The sequence below is a fragment of the Pogona vitticeps genome, chromosome 15 (genome assembly GCF_051106095.1).
Source record: "Pogona vitticeps strain Pit_001003342236 chromosome 15, PviZW2.1, whole genome shotgun sequence".
Classification (NCBI taxonomy): Eukaryota; Metazoa; Chordata; class Lepidosauria; order Squamata; family Agamidae; genus Pogona; species Pogona vitticeps.
The window spans coordinates 6,433,049-6,453,360 of NC_135797.1; the positions used below are offsets into that span (position 1 = coordinate 6,433,049).

General features: G+C 46.7%; 1 protein-coding gene across 1 annotated transcript in view; it reads left to right on the forward strand.

Annotated features, from left to right (window-relative positions):
• The window catches only part of MACROD1 (mono-ADP ribosylhydrolase 1), a 352,795-nt gene that overhangs the window by 231,120 nt on the left and 101,363 nt on the right, over positions 1-20,312 (forward strand). The window contains exon 4 of the mRNA XM_072983934.2: positions 15,332-15,361. Coding sequence (XP_072840035.2) covers positions 15,332-15,361 — 30 coding nt within the window. The remainder of the gene's footprint in view (positions 1-15,331; positions 15,362-20,312) is intronic.

The following is a 20,312-nucleotide window of genomic DNA, read 5'->3' on the forward strand; positions in this document are numbered from 1 at the left end:
ATACAGCACTGATGTTACCTGTCTGTCATGGGTTTGGAGGGAAAGTTCCATCCTATGGGGAGTGGAAGGCGGGACATCAGGAGGAGGGGTTGTACTGTATAAATATGAGATGCTGGGAGAGATGCGGTGAGACGCTGGGATGTGACGAAGCAGCAGCTGGGAAGAAGAAGCTGGTGTGGGAGTCTGTGTGTCAGACAGGGTACTACTGTGTGTCAGAGTACCAACCTGATAGGTTCAGGTGTCTGTTGGTTAGCCAGAACTGATAGGTTCAGGGTCTGTGCTTCAAGTTAAGGGTTCTGTGTGAACCAAACTGTATGTGTGTATGAGTGAGAATAAGCCACGTTACTTTATTTTATTCACCTGATTGTTTATTTTTCCCTGTGTGTATTTAAAATAAACCTTATTCTTTTTATTGTTTAAAAATCCATCCCTGGTCTGTGTGACTTCTTAAAGGGAATGGTTGGTGGCAGCTTAGTGTAACTGTGTGGCAGATCCCAGTAGGTCTGGGTTTGTCACATTGATTGGTGTCCAGCGTGTGGGATACGACTGGTCCAGTTGTCCAGCGGTCCAGCAAAGCCTTGGCAAGTGTGCCCAGAGCAAGGGGGGTCTAGTCAGGGACAGTCTGAGGCGCGTAGGTAATCTTCTAGGTGTACCTCACGGGGAGGTGCGCTAGTAGAAGAACGTGCCAACTGGGGAGACTTAGATTAAGGTGCTCTGAGGCAGCCTAGTTTTGGCGGGAAAAAGCTGAGGCAAAACTGCGTAGTAACAGTGATCTAGCTTGCCAGCTGAGAGGCCCAGCAGAGGGGGGTAGGCTCTGACTGGATACTGTTGCAAGTTAGTGCTGAAGAACAGCAGCAATCTCTAGAGAAAGCTGGTTCTGAGGCAAAAAGGAAAAAAGTGGTCGTTTTATTTTGAGGCTTGACTTTTAAAGCAGCCTGTTCTGAGGGGGGATTATGCCCTTGACTCGAAGCCAGATGGCAGAAATGAGTGAAGTGAAAGACCCCCAGATTGACCAAGGTTCTGAGGATGAATTTGGCTCAGTGCAGGGTGACAGCACAGGAGAGCAGAACCCAGAACTCAGAAAATTGCTCCTAGCCCAACAGCATGAACTGAGGATGAGGCAATTTGAAGTGGAGGAAAGATTAGAGAGAGAAAGAAGGGAGGAAAGGGAAAGGCAAATTGAAATGGAGGAAAGGGAAAGAGAGAAACAAAGGCAATTTGAATTAGAGAGAGAGAGAATGGAGAGGGAGGAAAGATTGGAGAGAGAGAGAATGGCGTTTGAATTAAGAAAACTGGAACTGATGAACCAGAACAATAATAATAATAGGGATTCTGAGGGAGGCCAATTGTCTAAGGCTGACCTGAAGAAATTCCCTGTGTACCACAAGGGAGATTGTCCTGAGGTGTTCTTTTCCTTAGTGGAAAGAGCGTTTGTGGACTTCTCAGTGAGGGAAACTGAGAAGATGACCATCATGCGATCTTTAATCAGTGGTAGCCTGGCTGAGGTTTATGCCGAGATGCCTGAGGAACTGATGAAAGATTTTGCAGAGTTTAAGAAACTGGTGTTTGCAAGACATGGGATAAATGCAGAGCAGCTGAGACAAAGATTCAGGTCCCTCACCAAGAAGCCAGAACAGACTTTTACCCAAGTGGGGGCCCAATTGGTGAGGCTGCTTGAGAAATGGCTATCGCAGGAAGGGACAGAGACCTATGAGCAGCTTAAAGATTTGATAGCACTGGAACAGTTCTATTCAGTCCTGCATGGGGAATTGAAATTCCAGGTGAGGGAAAGGAAACCGAAATCTGTGGCAGAAGCCGCGGAGGTCGCAGATTTTATTTCCCAAATAAGAAAGCCCTTGGGTGAGGGGAAATCTGTAGGTAAACCCAAAGAAACCTACAGCAAGTACTCTCAGGGACCAGGGAAAAGCCAGCAAGGGGGAGGGGCCCATGGTGAAGGGAAGCCCTCAGACATGAAACTAAGACCTCAGATTTTGGAGGGAAAACCAAAACAAGATGAGAGAGAATCAAAATACACCAGAAAATGCTATTTCTGTCAGGGAAAGGGTCATCTAATCTCAGAGTGTGAGAAATTAAAGCAGCTAAAAGGAATGGTGCCTCAGAATTCTAGTGGGACCAAGCCAAAAGCTGTGTTCTGTGTCCAGAAAGAGCAAGGCTCAGTGTCACAGAGGGAGCCTGTTGCCATGGCTACTCAGTCTGGAACAGCTACCTCTGCTGATCAGGCTGAGGAAAATGGTCCTCTTGTGGAGGTAAAGCGCTGCTTGCTGGTGAAAACAGATTCTCAGTTGTTTGAGACAGCAGGGGTGGACGTAGGAATACTTGACCGTCAGTATAGGGGGCTGCGGGACACTTGTTCCCAGGTAACCCTGTGCCATCCAGATATTATTCCTAGGGAGTTTATAATCCCAAATGAGAGCATGAAGGTGGCAGGGATTGAGGGGCAGGTAATCTCTCTGCCAGTAGCAGAGGTACCTGTCCACTTTCAAGGCTGGAGGGGAGATTGGCGGCTAGCGATTTCATCGACTCTGCCAGCAGCCGTGCTCGTGGGAAATGACCTGGCTGAACATGTGAAAAGGGTGCTAGTGATTACACGCTCACAAGCCACCGCAGGGACAGTTCAGGGGGGTAATGATGAGCCAGAGACGGAAGCAGAGGGGAGTTCAGAAGCTGTGGTGGAAACCTTAACCACAGACAGCAGATTTGGACAGGAGCAACAGGCAGACGCCACTCTCCAAAAGTGTTTTGAACAGGTGACTGACGCCCAGCTAACACCTGAAACCCCAGTGAGATTTCTGGAGAAAAAGGGGATTTTATATAGAGAGACCCTGAGGAATATCTCAAAAGGGGGAGATGGGATCAGAAGTCAGCTGGTGGTACCTGAAAAGTATCGCCCCATGATCTTACAAAGGGGTCACTCTGACATGTTTGCTGCACACTTAGGGGTGAACAAAACACAGCAGAGAATCACCCAGAATGACCCACAAGACGTTGTGACATACATAGACACCTTGATGAATGACCTAAGGAGAAATCTAGAGCTGGCAGCAGAAAACCTGCAAGCTCAGAAGGTCAGACAGAAAACATGGTATGACCACAAAGCTAGAGAGAGGCACTTTGACCCAGGGGAGGAAGTGCTTTGGCTTAGGCCCTGCAGAGAGAATAAACTGCAGCTCAAATGGGCAGGACCATATAGGGTCATTTCCAAGATGTCAGACCTGAACTACCTAATAGAGCAGGAGGAGAACCAAGCAAGGAGGGTGGTTCATGTGAATGCCCTAAAACCCTACTACAGAGGGGAACAGAGGGTTTTATTCGCGATAAAAGCAGCTGAGAGTGAGGAAGCTGAATTACCCTTCTGGGAGGGTAGAGGGGAAGTAAAATACAACCCAGAGGAGGTAAAGATCAGTCCTGCACTCACCCAAGACCAGCAGCAAGAACTGAAAATGCTGCTTAGTGAATATCAGCAGGTGTTTTCCAACAAGCCGGGGATAGTGAAGGGAGTGATGCATCGGATCCACACAGGGGATGCACCCCCGCAGGCAGTATCCCCATACCGAGTAACGGGACCCTATAGGGACAAGGTGCGGAAGGAGCTGGACGAAATGCTGAGGGAGAACATAATCGTCCCCTCTTCTAGTCCTTGGTCCTCTCCGATAGTCCTTGTGGACAAGCCTGATGGGAGCATTAGGTTTTGTGTCGATTACAGGAAATTAAACCGTGTAACCACTCCTGATGCCTACCCAATGCCCAGGCTAGACAACCTGATTGAAACCATAGGGGGTTGTCGGTTCATCTCATCATTGGACCTGGTAAAGGGATATTGGCAATTAAGAATTGATCCCAGGGATCAAGAAAAGACTGCCTTTTGCAGCCCTTTTGGTCTCTATGAGTTTCGAGTCCTGAGCTTTGGTCTCAGAAATGCACCAGCCACATTCCAAAGGCTGATGGACCAGACCTTGGCAGGGCTCAGTGACTTTACAGTGGCCTACATTGACGACATAGGGATCTTCAGTAATACCTGGGAAGATCACCTGTTACACCTGGAGTTAGTGCTGCAGAGGTTAAGTGCAGCAGGGCTAACAGTAAAGGCCAGCAAGTGTCAGCTGGGTAGCCCAGAAATAAAATACTTGGGTCACATGGTAGGGGGAGGAATGATAAAACCCCTGGAGGCCAAAATAGAAGCTGTTCGTGATTGGCCTAGACCCAACACCAAGAAAAAAGTCAAATCATTTCTTGGGTTGGTGGGCTACTACAGAAAGTTCATCCCAAGGTTTAGCGAGATTGCGGCTCCGCTGACCGATCTGACGAGGAAGACGGCTGATGACCGCATCCCGTGGACCAGCGACTGTGAGGCGGCATTCCAGAGGTTGAAGGAGGCGTTAATCAACTATCCAGTCCTGCGCGCTCCAGACTTCGACCGGGAGTTCATCATCTACACCGATGCGTCTAACAGCGGGGTAGGAGCAGTTCTGTGCCAGGAGGATGAGAATGGTGACCAACATCCAGTGTCCTACCTGAGTAGGAAACTTCAAAAAGGTGAGAGACATTTGGCAACCGTGGAGAAGGAGTGTTTGGCCATAGTCTACGCGATCCAGAAGGCCAAGCCTTACATCTGGGGAAGACATTTTATTCTGTGTACTGACCATTCACCATTGCAATGGTTAAAGACAATGAAAACCCACAATAGCAAACTTATGAGGTGGGCTTTAAACCTACAGGACTATGACTTTGAAGTGAAGGTGGTCAGAGGGTCAGTGAACTGTGTTGCTGACGCCTTATCAAGAAGACCTGAAGAATGAAGACGGCGAAAGAACATGGACTATGTGTATATAATGATGACAAAAAGTAAAATGTACCTGGTTTAGAATTTGGTTTGTATGAATAAAGGTAAATTGATGTAATGTATATGGTAAATGTTTAAATGCCTAATTGCTATGGTTAACTTAGAATGTAAGTGTGAGTAAGTATAATATGGTATGTATAAATGTTGTTGTGTATTTTATACAGGTTGTTTTTTGGTGAAAAGCACGTTAGCTTTCCCCCTACAAAACAACTTATAAAGAGGGGAGGTGTTACATACAGCACTGATGTTACCTGTCTGTCATGGGTTTGGAGGGAAAGTTCCATCCTATGGGGAGTGGAAGGCGGGACATCAGGAGGAGGGGTTGTACTGTATAAATATGAGATGCTGGGAGAGATGCGGTGAGACGCTGGGATGTGACGAAGCAGCAGCTGGGAAGAAGAAGCTGGTGTGGGAGTCTGTGTGTCAGACAGGGTACTACTGTGTGTCAGAGTACCAACCTGATAGGTTCAGGTGTCTGTTGGTTAGCCAGAACTGATAGGTTCAGGGTCTGTGCTTCAAGTTAAGGGTTCTGTGTGAACCAAACTGTATGTGTGTATGAGTGAGAATAAGCCACGTTACTTTATTTTATTCACCTGATTGTTTATTTTTCCCTGTGTGTATTTAAAATAAACCTTATTCTTTTTATTGTTTAAAAATCCATCCCTGGTCTGTGTGACTTCTTAAAGGGAATGGTTGGTGGCAGCTTAGTGTAACTGTGTGGCAGATCCCAGTAGGTCTGGGTTTGTCACACCTAAGAGCCCCCTTGAAGCCCTGCTCCTGTTCTGCCTGTCCAGTCCCATTTACAATTCCTCTTATTTCTGCAGAGTTCTTTTCTGTTCATCCCAGGTGGTTTGGACAAAAATCATAAAATCGTAGTATAATTGGGAGGGGGTCTATAAGACCGTCAAGTCCAACCCCCTGCTCAAGGCAGGAATCCAAATCAAAGCAGATCAGACAGTGGGTTGCCCAATTTTCTCTTGAAGGCCTCCAGTACTGGAGCGCTCCCCACCTCCCGAGGTCATTGGTTCCATTGTCCTACTGCTCAAATGTTTTTTTTTAAATGATCTTCAACCTAAATCTGGCTTTCTGTAGCTTGAGCCCATAATTATGTGCCCTGCACTCTAGGATGATTGACAACAGATCCTGTCCTTGACTACCTTGCAAGTATTTGAAAAGTGCTACCATATTTCTTCCTGACGGCAGACACCTAGCAGGCTGCTTTCCCTCCGTGGACCCAAGGGTACTTCTTGTCTCCCACTCCAACAACAATATTCACCTTACTTGCAAGTTATAAAAAAAACATTTCAAACTGAACTTCTAAATAATAGGTCACAGGTAACCCAGTTACCTGTAACCAGTTAGCCCAAGTAATGGTGGTGATGTCACAGCGTTACATTTCAGAATGGAAACCATGGTTGGATTGAAGGAGCGAGTAACATTTTCTGTTTCGCTTAAAGCTATCCTCTAAAGGTGAATAACATTTTATAGTTACTTGGTAGCTTATTTATTTATTTATTTATTTATTTATTTATTTATTTATTTATTTATTTATTTATTTATTTATTTATTATTTTCAATTATATGCCATTCTTCTCTCCAAAGAGACCCAGAACGGGACACACAACCCAAAAACAATAATATATAACACACGTAGTGATAAAAAGGCTTTGCTTAAATGATAAATGCAAGAAAACCTAGCAACGACTTAGATGATCTTCATCTTATGCACATTACTCTGTGTGTGTTTTTTTTTTAATGCTTGCTTTGAGTGGAGGGAAAGAAGTTCCTCACATCCAGCGGCCCACCAAAACAAAAGGTCACCTTTGAGATAGTTTGATTGTGCCATTCTCTTCTCAATCTGAAGGATCTCCCTTTGAAAGAAATAATGGGAAATCAACATGTAATTCAGCGGAGAAAAGTTATCACATTTTTTTAAAAAAACCCTTTAAATTTAAGAAATAAATAATGAAGCAAATAAATAAACTTATGAAACTCTGATGTCACGGGAAGATTGCAGGCTGAACATGAAGACAAAAAGATTCTCCTCCTTTCCACTATCATTCATCCCCGAAAATCTGGTACCTAGAGAGAGACTGCTGTCCTTGGGATGATGATGCTGCCCCTGCCAACTTAGCCTGAAGGGGTCATGAAACCAGGCTGTAATCCTACTTGGCAACCTTTGGCTTCCAGCCTCGGCGGGTTTCAGCCAGTAGTTGTGAAACTGCCTGCATTACAATAAGAAGTTTGGCAGCCAAAGCTGTGCGCTATGCTGGCGTGGACAAAGGCAGGGATAAAAATGTTGAAGTGCAGGCATTTCTTGTGACAATCCCAAAAGCCAAGGCGTAGAGCTAATCCAGAGCAACAAACCAGTTTGAGCAGGGTTTTTTTTTTTGTCTCCATCAGGAGCAGGTCTTTTGTCTAGCTAACGGATCTTGATTCCCGATTCCAGACCACACCACCTCAAAACCTCCCATGTTACAATGGACCAAAACTGTGTCCCTGCTAGGAAAATCAGTTGGCCACCCCTATTCTCAGGAGCCCAGTCCTCGAGCTATGAGGCTGAGGATTACAGCTAACCTCAAAGGGAACACAGGGAAGGAGTGGGCTGTCACATTTCCTGCTAATTTAACAAGGGGCCCTGGCCTCCTCCATCCAGGCTCGTTAATCCATTCTAAATTGGACATCATGAAATAATAACTCCTGATACTTTCCCCAAAATTCCCTTTTGCCCACTGAAAATGGTTGAGGGTTTTTGTTCTCCCCCCCCCCCCGGCACTCCAGGCTGCCATCTACCTGGACACCACCTAGCTGAGGGACGAGTGACAACCTCAATTAGCTTCGCCTCTCGATCTGGGCTCGCTTGGGGAACTGGCGGATTAAGCGTTTGCAAGGGTGATTGACAGGACCTTGGGAAAGTGTAGGCGTCCGTGGAGAGACGGGCTGTCTGGATATTTGATGGAGGGGGTCAGATGCTGACCCAGAGAGAGGGTGGGCCAGTGCGTGGGTGGGTGGGGTGGGGGCAGGCGGAAGGAGCAGGGAGAAACGGGGGTTGCCGAGGCCTCTTGTGTGGCCCTGTCAGCTACGCTGTGATCCTGACAACTCCATTTGCAGGGCTGAAAACAGAATGGTTGCCTCTGGATAGTTTCCTTGGGAATAAATATGAAATTGATCAGCTCCCTGCAGCTAGAAATCTGCCTCCCCTGTGCCCAAGCCCAGATGGGTGCTTTTCCATTGTGATTCTCCACGGCGGATGCTCAGCGTTCCCTTGTGCCTCCTTGTCTGCCTTTGGACAGCCGGTTTTTGTTGCCTTCTCGTGAGTCACCCCATTGGTCTATCTCAGGGTAGTTACGGAAGAGAAGGCTGTCCTGTATTTGAAATGATGTCTGGTTAGCAACGGAAACAGCACCTGGCACAGGGGGGAGAAGCTGGTCTAACACAGGTTATCTGAGAGCTTTCCATCTTGGTTTTATTCAGCTGCTCAGAATGCGGCCCACCAGTTTATGCATCATCTGCCTGTTGTTCCTCCTGGGCCTCCCTTTGGTTGCCCTCCCTGTCCGAACTTTATCCACATGCCCTCCCCACGAAGGAAGAACGGGCTGGTTGCTTTTCTCTCTCTGGACGCTGGTAGCTTGTGAGGGCGGCGAGAGGATTGCTCAGCAGGCCGGCCCGGGGGCTCCACGAACCATGCGCTTGCTCTCTGCTCGGCGTCAGGTCTTGGCATGTGCCCAACGATGCCAGCTTCCGACAACAGCCCCAGAGGCCCCTGGCGGTCGCTTGCCTGCTTGTATTAACTCCACGGGGCAAAAGCAACAGAGCTGGCGAGGTGGGCCTTGTTGAGCGGTAACTGCATTTCAGAGCCATGCGGATTTGCTGTCCTGGGGAAGCCGGTCAAACATTCATCCTGCTGCTCAAGGCCATCTTCCTCCAACGACCAGCACGAGGAGTGCGTAAATTTCCTCAGCAAAGAGAATGTAACTTTTATGGTCTGGCATGAAATCAATATGCAATCCGCATATCGATTTTATGATTGCAGTTTTGTTTTATCTCTCTCTCCCCCCCCCCGACCCCCAGTCCCACTTTCAGTTACAAGCTGTGTTGAGCACAGTTTGGGGAAAAGCAGTTTTTAAAATAAACAGCATTCTGGAAATGCTGCCTACGTAGGTAGTCACGAAATGAACGGCATTCAACATTTCTTCTTTCCAGGGATCCTGTTCTTCAGCAGACCAACATGTCTGCCAAAGGACCTTTAAGGCTTTGCCACAGGCTTTTACTGCCCAGGGTTCGAGGGCCAGAATGGACCCTCAAGACAATCTATTCTGCCTCTCTGCTTAGTGCAGAAATAACCAGAGGTGGGAATTTTTTTGCGGACGAGGCTGGAACTCCATAGCTTCTGGAAATGGTAGTCCAAATAAAATAAAATAATGCTTCCAATTTCTGTTGACTGAGAAGCTCAACCCACACTTTAAGCAACAAGCATATTTCCTACTCTAACGTTTTCCATCAAGGTATCCAGTTCCTTCAAAGCTCCATGCCTCAGCCATCAGACTACCAAATGAAGCCTGTGTTTACCTGCTGATGACCAATCACAAAGCCAATTGTAGAGTGAGGCAAGCTCATGCAAGAATGGACAGACATTGACTTCTTAAAGGGATCCCTGTTTCTAGCGATGTATCTTCTAGTCACCTCCTGAGGCAGCTGCTTTCCCAGTCAAATAGCTCTAACCTGCAGGATGTTCCTCCTAACGTTGAGCCAAAGCCTGCTTCACCGCAGCTTGGTCTTGCTGCTAGTCCTGCCCTTTAGAGCAACAAGACACGGGTCCCTTCTGTTAATTGAATTCTACTATGATGCTTCCTCTGAATCTCCTCTTCTCTAGGCCAAATAACTTCATTATTGTCAACTATTCCTTCTAATTACTTGGTTCCCAGTCTCCCTTCGTCTTCTCTGGATGCACTTCAGTTTTTTTCAATGCCTTCCTTAAAACTTTGGGTTCGGAACTGGACAGGATTGTCTAATCCAATGGGCTGAAACTTCCTCCCCATTCCCTACAAAAGCTGCTTGGAATCTAGCTCAGGGGTGATGTGGGGGGGGGGGGTTCCAGCCCCCTGGACCACGTCTTTGGGGTACCCTCGTAGCTGCCCTGGGGAAGGAAAGTTGACTCCCTCCCTCTTTTTCCCCCTCATTCTGCAGTTCCCCCACAGAAATTCAACTCTGGTTCCTGCATCATTTCCCAGAAGATTGTGGAGCATTTCTCACAATACTGTATAAAGCATCCTTCTCTAGTCGGGCACTCCCCAGATATGTGGAAAGGCAACTCTGATCATCACTCATCTTTGGTTGTCCCGGATGGGGATGATGAGAGTTGTAGTGCCATATAGTCAGCAGGTGCCTGGAATCTGGAAAGCTGGTGAACATTCACTGCTTCCTTCCTTCAATATTCTGAAATATGGAAGTGGTTGCAAGACAGGATTTAGTGCTCATCGTGAGGACACGCCGTCCGTTGTCCTCTCTGGTTCAGTCGCTTATGCAGGTTCAAGTTTGTTCCTCTTTTGTCTTTTATTCGTACATGTTTGAATAGAGGCAAAGAAAACTTTCAGACCTTCTCCTTTTCTTATACTAGCACATGCTCCACATGAACCCTTCAGCTCCATGTAATCTGAGAGAGGGGGGGGGGATAGATGGATAGTTGGACAGAACATGCCTGCTTTTGTTTCGGAGAAGGAGAAAAGGGACAATTCCCCAATCCTCACGCTAAAGGCTATGACGACCAATGTATCATCCTAATACGGAGCTTATGAACGTGGATGGCTTTAAAATCGGGCTTAGACAACTTCATGGATGATAAAACTACCAAGGACAGCCAGTGTGGTACAGTGGACGGAGTCTCAGAGGAGGCCTCAAGAGATCGGAGTTCAAATCCCTGCTCAGCCACGGCTCACTGATGGGTAGCAACGCTAAACCAATTCTTTAACATCTCACAAACTTCTAAAACCCTACTGGGCTGGGCATAAATTGGCAGCGATGTGATGGCATGCAACAGCAAGGTTATCCAGAGCTACATGTCATACTTTGCTGTATGAACCAGAGTCAGTATGCCTCTCAGCACCAGGGGCTGGGTAACGTGAGGAGGAGGATTTACGTCCGTCTGTCTGTAAAATATTTTTTACTCTGCCTTTCTCCTTGAAAAGGACTCAAGGTGGCTTACGACAATGAAAGACGGTATTTAAAATTGGACACAATGAGCATACAATGGGGGTTAACATCATTAAAAGACAATATTTAAAAGAACAAGCAATGAATAAGGAGGGATCTTACAACATTAACAGGCAATATTAAGGCAAAGATCAATACATATACAAAAAGTGTCACTCTGAGAAATGGAATACAAAAAAATGGAAAACATGAGTAGTACTAAAAATCTAGTCGAAGCAATAATGTATAAAAATCTCTCTAAAAATCACACACAGGTAGCTGGTTTACTAAGCGAAGGCTTGCTGGAGGAGAAAGGTCTTTGCCTTCTCATGGAAGAACAGCAAAGGTGGGACCAGCCTGGCCTCCAGTGGGAGGGAGTTCCACAGTTTGGGAGCAGCAACAGGGAAGGCTCTCTCCCGTGTCCTCACCAAGCGCCCCTGTGAAGGTGGTTGGGATCGAGAGAAAGGCCTCTCCTTTTTATCTGAACACCCGAGCCATATCCTGCTTACAGGCTTCCTAAGAGCATCTCTCTGGTGCCGATGTAAGCAGAATGCTAAGTTACATAGGCCTGATCCTATGGGGCTTTTATATTCTTATGCTTTTGTTGTTATGTGACATCAAGTTGCTTTTGCCTTATGGCAGTTAATGAGCTCCCTATAATTAACAATGCCACTGAGGTCTTGAGAACAAAAGGACGTGGCTTCCTTTACTGAGACACTCCGTTATGGCATAGTTTGGGGAAAAATCAGGAAAAGGCCATATGGTTATTGAAACAGTACAAATGCAAGAACAGGGGATACCTTTATTCAGCCATTTATATATATATATATATTAATGGCTGAATAAAGGTATCCCCTGTTCTCTCTCTCTCTCTCTCTCTCTCTCTATCTATCTATCTATCTCTCTATCATCTATATCTACATCTATCTGTCTGTCTGTCTGTCTGTCTGTCTGTCTGTCTGTCTGTCTATATGCTCTCTATATACAGTATATATATTTAAAGCGAACTTTCAATTATTTATCTTAATGGTAGAATAAAGGTATCCCCTGTATCTTTATGTCCCTTTATGACATGTTGTCAATAATTCTACCCCATCCTCTATTTTTTTTTTTGCCTCTCCCCCCCCCCGCCCCGTATTGTCTTTCCTGGGATTTCACATCTGACGAGTGACGGTCCACAAGGCCAGTCCAGAAGTCACGCTGCCACAAATATAATTGTTTTAAAGGACGCATGAGACATTTCGTTGTTTTTCCTGTGGCGGACTCCCTCGGCAATCCCTGCCGGGGGTGGGGGGGAGAGGTCTGTTTGCGTTTGCTAAATATTTGCAAAACATCAAGTCGCCCTGCAGCCTGCTTGCTCCCCGGCGCTCCAAAGCAAACGTCCGCAGATGCTCGGCTCGTGAAATGGCAGGCAGGCGCCCTGCGTGTGGGCAGAGGGTGCTTGCGCTTGGGCTTCCCCATATGTGCACTAGAAAGAAGAAGCCTCCTTTCGCCCACTCAATAAGACCTCCCCAAATGCCAGCCCTGGGAGAGTGACTCACTGGGGAAATGCACCAGAAAAGAAGAGGGGAAGCTGTGGGGAGGAGGGAGCCTGGGGAATTCCTTTTCCAAAAGGCTTCCTAGCAACAGTCCTGGTATGATTGGGGGGAAGCTTAACGAGGCCCCCAAGAACTGCCGTAGCGCAGTGAGAGACGGGGACCCACCAGACCTCAGGTTTTGACTCAGAGATTTGGATCTCAGCCCTTGGACCAGAAATTCGGAGGGAAGAGATGCTGCCCACCTGGCAGATCTCAGTTTAGGGATTATTTCTCATGGTATAAGAAGGATCTGCCATTTAGGTATTCCCAGAAGCCCTCTGTTCTTTGGTTTTTATCTGGATGCTCTCAAGCGGCTACTGGCGGTGCTGCTACCGAAGTTTCTGCGCCGTCCTTTATTTTCATCACAGAGTCACTGCATTGTCTGTCTCTCTGTCTCTATAACACACATGCACCCACCCACACCCATTTCTGCAGTGGTTTTCGGAAGGATTTTTTGCCCTGTGACATCCCAAAGGCTCACGCCAGGGACACACATTTTGGCTCTAATGTCTTAGGAAAAAAAGATGCCGCTGACGTGGCATCCATAGTCAAGAGGCTGGATGTGCGTGGAGTGCATCAGGATGAATCCCCCTACTCGGGTTTTAAAAGGGTCAGGTTGCAGCTGAGGGTCAGAGTGGCTGGTGGGGGTTGCCCATCCACCCTATTTAAATCCCAGCAACCAAGCTCTGCTTTGCCGCCTGGAACAGGGCATCCTAGATCTTTCTCGAACTAGCATTCAAACCACCACCACCCCCAAGGCTGATAAACCTACTCACCTACTCAACACCCCTGTATCATAAATAATACTGACCTAAGTGAGTAAATAGATTAACTTGGCATAAAGCGGCTTGCCACGTTTCTTGGGGCTGCAAAACACCATCAGCAACTTTGCATAGATTTCAATCGCATCGGCACTGATTTTTTCCCCCCTACCCATATTGATTCATCTATGGGATGCTGCTTTGCGCGGTGGGCGGGTGGGGGAGGCATTTTGGCTGTTTTGAAGCTTCTTTGGACGCCCCCCTCCTCCCTCGCCAGCATTCACACACCTCCCTTCTCCTGCAACGTTGGCACTCCTGGCCAGCTTCCCAGGGCATGAGGGACTCATTCTGTAGTGGGTGTGACAAGCAATCTTATGCAATGCTCCTGTTGCCAAGGTAACTTCTCAGTAACAGGTGCTAAACCTTCAGCAAACCACTAAGGCATGAATGAAGTCTGGAATTACATTTCTTTCCAGCAGTAACTGGGAACCAGGGGACCGGGGGGGAGGGAGGAGGCCTCCGTCTGCAAGCTGTTTTGAAGCATAAGTGTGGCATAACTGACAGGTTGCTTGCTCTGAGCCCCTTCTGCAAGGCAGAGAAACGTAAATATGTGTTCTCGAGGCAGGTATGGAAACAGCGGTGGTCGGATGCAACGCACGACGAGCAGTAATAACAGCTGTAGCTTTTTTTTTTGAAGAGGCAGCCATGTTAGATGGCGTCAGAAATAAAATGGATCCAGGAGGATCCACTTGAGAGACCAACGTTGATTGCAGTTCAGAAGCAAAATAAAAAGACAAAAATGTGGTGGCACCTTAAAGGCTAACTGCTATATTTTAATGTGAATTTTCACGGATCACATCCGCTTCCCGAGACGTGAGAGTGATACTATATGGCAAATGTTTATAGAATCATAAAATAATAGAGTTGGAAGGGACCTATAAGGCCATCGGGTACAACCCCCTGCTCAAGGCAGGAATACCAAATCAAAGCAGATCTGACAGAGGGTTGTCTAAATTTCTCTTGAATGCCTCCAGAGTTGGATTGCTCACCACCACCTCCTAAGGTCATACGTTCCATTGTCGTACCGCTCTAACAGTTAAGAAGTATTTCCTGATATTCAGCTGAAATCTGGCTTCCTGTCGCTTGAGCCCATCATGACATGTCCTGCACTCTGGGATGATCGAGAATAGATCCCGGCCCTCCTCTGTATAACTACCTTTTGAGTATTTGAAAAGTGCTATGCATGGCCAAAAAACAAAGAGCCCATTCATTTCCTGGGCACAAGTTGCTGACTGTGCAGTATTTCACACCTGGTAATGATTTTTAAGAGCCCCGTTTGATACCCAGTTCCTTTCTTACGAAGCTTCGTTTTGTAGACAAATGGTTAGTGGCTTTAAAAACCCAAAGGAAGCCATCTGGTTATTTCACAATACAAAGGTAGAAGAATGTAACACCTTTATTAGAATTAGACCCACCCCCCAATAATAATTAAACAATTAATGCATGGTTTTGTGGATTAAAAATCTCTCCTTTAGGCATGCACTAGCATGAACGGGGAGAAAAAATTATAAATGAATGTCCCAAACGTTCATGGCAAACAATTTGCCACAAATCATCTTACTACATCTGGAAGGCATTGGATTTGGGAAGGAGGCAGTAGCTGATGATGGGCAGATTATGAGGATGGGATACAACCTGGTGATGTGAAGAGAAGGTTGGAAATGAAGGGGCGCTGGGGGGGGGAGCAAGGGGAAGCCTTGTGACAGATCCTAGGGAACAGTAAGCGCATCAGGGTCGCAAGAGTTGTGGTGCTAAGGAGTTTTTGTGAATGAACGGAAACAAACTCCTGAACAGCCGGCAATGTAATAACATCATCATCTCTCTCTCTCTCTCTTCCCACCCCCTTCCCTTTTCCTCTCCATCTTTCTCTGTTTTCTTTGTAGCTAACAGCTCCCTGCTGGGCGGAGGCGGTGGTAAGTCTCCTAATTGATACCTTTTTTCTTCACGGCTTTCAAATTAGTACCTCTACTGGTTTGGAAAGGATGGTGGGTGGGGGTGGTGGGCCCCCCCCAAGAACAGAGGAGGGGGAAGTGGGATTCTTTGCAGCCTATTTCGCAGCTTGTCCTGCGGCTGTTAAGGAGACAAGAAATGCTCAGCAGGATCTAACCCAATTTAGGGATGTGTATTGCCAACATCCTGTTTTCGGTCTACAGCCAAGTAGGGGGGTCTTCAGGAAGCATCCTAGCATAAAGGCAAAGTCATGTCTTCCCCCTCTTGGGGGGCACTTCTAGCTCTCTGGATGTTCTTGAACTATGACTCCCATCACACGTCCTTCCCGAAGTTCACAGCTGGCAAAACTTGAATACGCTGCCCAGTGGATTTCGGGAGCTTCCCTAACAAAGAAGGGACGAGGAGCCAAAGCTGTGCTTGGGTTGCATCAGTTTTGAACGTTAACCCCTGGAGAACGGAGAGGTATAAAAGCTGCAGACTCTTTCCCCATCTAGTCCAGTGTTCCCTGCTCTGACTGGCAGCAGGCTTCCAGTGATCTCTCCCATCACTTATTTCCTGAGATCTTTTTTAACAGTAGATGTTGAAAACTGAACCAAGACCTTCTGCTTGCTAGGCAGCTGATCCACCCCTGTGCCATGGTAGCTCACTGATGTAATATAACGAATCTGCTCCACACCCCAGAACCGTCCTGGCAGGTTAATCTGGCACAAGCTGAATTTGCTGTATGGCCTTCAAGGGCAGCTCCATGTGACTAAAGGTGGTTGTGTATTCTGTAGAGATGGGCACATTTGTCAGTTCATGCCGGTTCATCTGTGAAGATTCTCAGTCCTCCTGGTGAAGTTATCACCGCTCATCCAAGTATCTTCTTCAGTCTGAGGAGATTTGGTGGGAGCCCCCTGCTCTATCCTCCAAGTTGGTTTCACTTCCCCCTGGTTTGAATACGCTCGTTAGATGGACAAAGGACGCGGGGGTGGGTGGGTGAGGGATAATCCCACTTCTGCAGTCTTTCTCCACCTATCGTTATGGGTCATTAACGTGGGGATATATCAGGGGTTTCCTACCAACTCTCCTCCGACTGAAGAAGTAGTGAAACGTTTCAACCCAATAAGAAAGAAGTCCAGTTACCACGACTCCACTTCCAGATCCATGCTGGCTCGTTTACCAGCCGAACAGATATTGGGTCCTTCAAAGCTCTGCCTCCTCCAGCAGGCACACACTGGGAGGCAGCACATGGAGGAGGCAAGGCAGGGAAGCCGGGTTTGCTAACTTCAAGTGGGCGTCTGCTGGAGGAGGCAGGGCTTTGAAATGCTAAGTATCCGGCAGTTCATGGCCATCTCTACTCCTTTTGGCCTTGTAATTCTTCTTAGTCCCAGTATCCCAAACGCTTCGCTGATGTTTTTCTCGCCTGCCATTATACTGTTGCATGTGTGGTGCAAAAAGAGTGGTTATTTCAGATGAGCAGGTTCACCTGCATCAGAGTTTGAAAAGTTCATTTTAAAATAAAGGAATTACTGTATTACCATTACCTATGGCAAGTATTTAATTTTAGAGAGAATGATTTAGCGCTGTTACTTTTTGTGATTCTTTTGGGGAAAAGAACAAGAGCTATTAGTCAAATGCTGCTTGTTACTTATTAGTTCTGTTTTTGGTTTTATCAGGGGGTGGGGCGGTGTTTGTGTGTATCTTAAGTCTACATATATATATGTATATATATATATATATAAACTCAATAGCAGACAGTATTTCAGACAGTAAATGACCATTACTGTTCCGCCAAAGTTTGGGTAGTCTGTTTGCTTGCTTTTATTGACAATTTTTATGGAACAAACAATGAAAGATTATAACGCAGAGATCTATAACCCAGTTACCTGTACAATCAAATATATAACAATGAATTTATTGCTATGAATGATACAATTTATTCCTGTAGTCTATGAACCCATGTATTCTCTCAGACTTAAAAGGCAGCACAGCTGAAATGCAGTCACATTTCCAAAACCCCATCCCTCTTTAAACCCAACCCCAAAACCAACAAAGGGTGCCAACTCTTAATGAGATTATCTTTAAAAAAAAAATTCTCCTCTGATGAGACTTGAGCAGGTGGTTCAATTTCCCCATCACTGCTTCTACTCCTATTCGTTCTGAATATCTCCAAAAACGGAACCTTAAGCGTTTTCCTTTTATCCTGCCCAAGTAACACGTCCCAGGCTCCTGAACCCTGCCCGATCTTGGTTGTGACTTCCACATATCTCTCCCATGCTTTCCTTCTGCCCCCCCCGCCTTTCTTTGCCCTTGTCCAAAATGGTAAGCAAACTGGACAAGCAAAGGGTTGGTGCACCCAGGGAGTAAGAAATAAGGCACCTCAATAGTCCCAAGGGCTCCCATGCTAGTATACATTTCCAGATTCTCTGTTTTCCATAGAAAGCACCGGTTCTGTTTGGCTTTTGACATGGCGCCCGGGAGGACAGGGGGTGACTCCGGGGAAGCCAGCTGGAAGGGGGAGGCAGGTCACGCTTTGGCAGTGACAGCTCTTGGCTGTCTCCGAGTGGCTTGTGGCTCTCTTGCACAGCAGGCTGGCATGCCGCGAGGCAGGTGCTGGTTGGCTGGGCTCTCTCTCTCTCTCTCTCTCTCTCTCTCTCTCTCTCTCTCTCTCTCTCTCTCTCACACACACACACACACACACACACACACACACACACACACACACACAATATTTTTTTTTGAAAGCTAACAGAGCAGAATACAAGCCAGGTTTGCAGATTACCCATTCGCCACTCTGTGCCTCATGGCTGGGGCAAATCTGCATTGTACATCAATGTGCTTCACAGGAACACATGTGAAACTGATGCTGCGGGTCAGAAACCGGCTGATCTACCCCATCCCTATAGGAGGCAATCTTCTCCCTCCATTCCTCGGTCCCAAAAATGTGGGTTGGAAGGAGGACACCTGAGAGAAGCTTCTCGTGCAGAGACACAACGGGCGGCCTCCTGTCCTTGCTTGCAAAATGAACTTGTGGGTCAGGCTTCCAATCCGGGGCACCCTCCCCACAGGAGTGGAGGCCCTTTGCAGCTCTGCCTTCCTCCCCTCACTAGTACCCTGGCTGGGAGCGCAGCGCAGCCCTTGCGTTGGGCCAAGATTTCACAAAGTCACAGCCCAAGGTGGCAGCGTCGTCGACGTCAGGAGCCTGCGAGCGAGCGGAACCAGCCAGCCAGTGAAGAAAATTGCACAGAAATGAAGGAGTCATACAAACAAACAAGGCCCTCCCGTCCAGAGGCCGCCCCTACTCTCTCAGCAGCATCCCTGCCAACGTTAATGGGTCTCTTATTTATGCCTGACCTGAAGTGATCCCATTTTATTTCCACTCTTTAAAGGCCTGGACCTGTCGCCAGTGTTTTTAGTATGCTGATAAACAAGAACCAAGCAGGATTTATCCTCCCGTCCATTAACCTGTGATCTTGTGGCTCACAAATAAACGCTGAAGCTGCAGGCTGCCTAACGACCTGCTCGCCCCCTTTCCCCAGCTAAGGGGGTACTGCAGAAGCAATGGCAAAATGGAGGGAGGGGGGGTGGAGAAGGAGACACCGCCAGCCTGGACAAAGCAGCTCTTTGTTCTGCTCGGGGAAAATCAATTGCTGGAAGGAGCAGGGTTGAAAGGGTCTGGGTTTCTAAGAAACTAGTCCTCATGGCTTGAGAGAAATTTGCTGGTAGTTAGACCTTGAATTAGGAGGCCGAGGCAGCTGCTTGAGAAGAAACAGGTCTTCAATGCTGTGATCACAGCAGAACTGGCAGTGCTGCTGAAATTCAAAAGTCTATATGGCTTTGTGTGTCTGTGTTTGTGTGTGAGGGTTTTTGTCCAGAATGTGCCAGGCACCATGAAAATGATTTGGGGGGGCAGCTGTGGCATGTACACAGCAAGAGGTGGTGTGTTGCCCACTCCGATGCAGATGGTACTGAGTTAAATAGATTAACAGCCTGAGAAGCTCTAAATACCACCTTTGGTGGTGCCCAGGTATAATTTCAAAGGGCAGAATGGCATATGATACAATGATACTTATTATGAATAGTATTACATTTCTCTTCATTTATATATTTACACATAATGATAATGGTGTAAATACAAAATTTTAAAGTCAGGTATGGCTGAACAAAGCATAATATGCACACTAAAACAATATACAGTATAACATACTTGACACAGTACACTAAAAAAACACAATACACAAACTGGTGGGCCAGGGAATTCTGGATGTCCAGCATTTTGAAGCTCTGCCCGTACACACCTGCACTTCTAAAAGTATCACCAGAAAATTTATCTTCTAAAATTGCACCTGGGTGCTTCCCCTTGTGAGCAAAGACACACAGAAATGTGTGCAAATGAGAAAGAGCAAATTGAACTAGGCTGGATGTAAGGGGGGGAAATCACCATCTGTATTAAGACAGTGTTTGTCAAGCCAATGGAAAATTCCAAAACAGCACTTCAGCTTTTGAATTTTCCAAAACTGTTTATGGTCAACAAAGCAGATCAGAAAATCTATGTTGAAACCACGGATGCTGCAATTTGGAACACAAGGCTGAAAGCGAGAGGATGCTCCAGGTAGTCAAATTAGCCTCTGACAGGTGCTGAGTATATTTCCGGTGGCATTCACGGCTGAACATTGGCCATGGATGAATCTCTTGATTTTAGCTTCTTTCGCTTTCTCATTTCCCCAGTTTTGGGGTTGGCTAATCTTGTTTACGTTGTTTTGCTCCTTTCTCACAATGCAAGCATTTTTGAATACAATTCTGATTAATACTGTAAGCATTTTTTCACGCAATTTCTCTCACATAATACACTTTAAATATTATTTCCAACATCATGTGCTTTTTTTGGTGCTCATAAATATGCATTTGGGCATGAATTCTTGGATTAGAGAA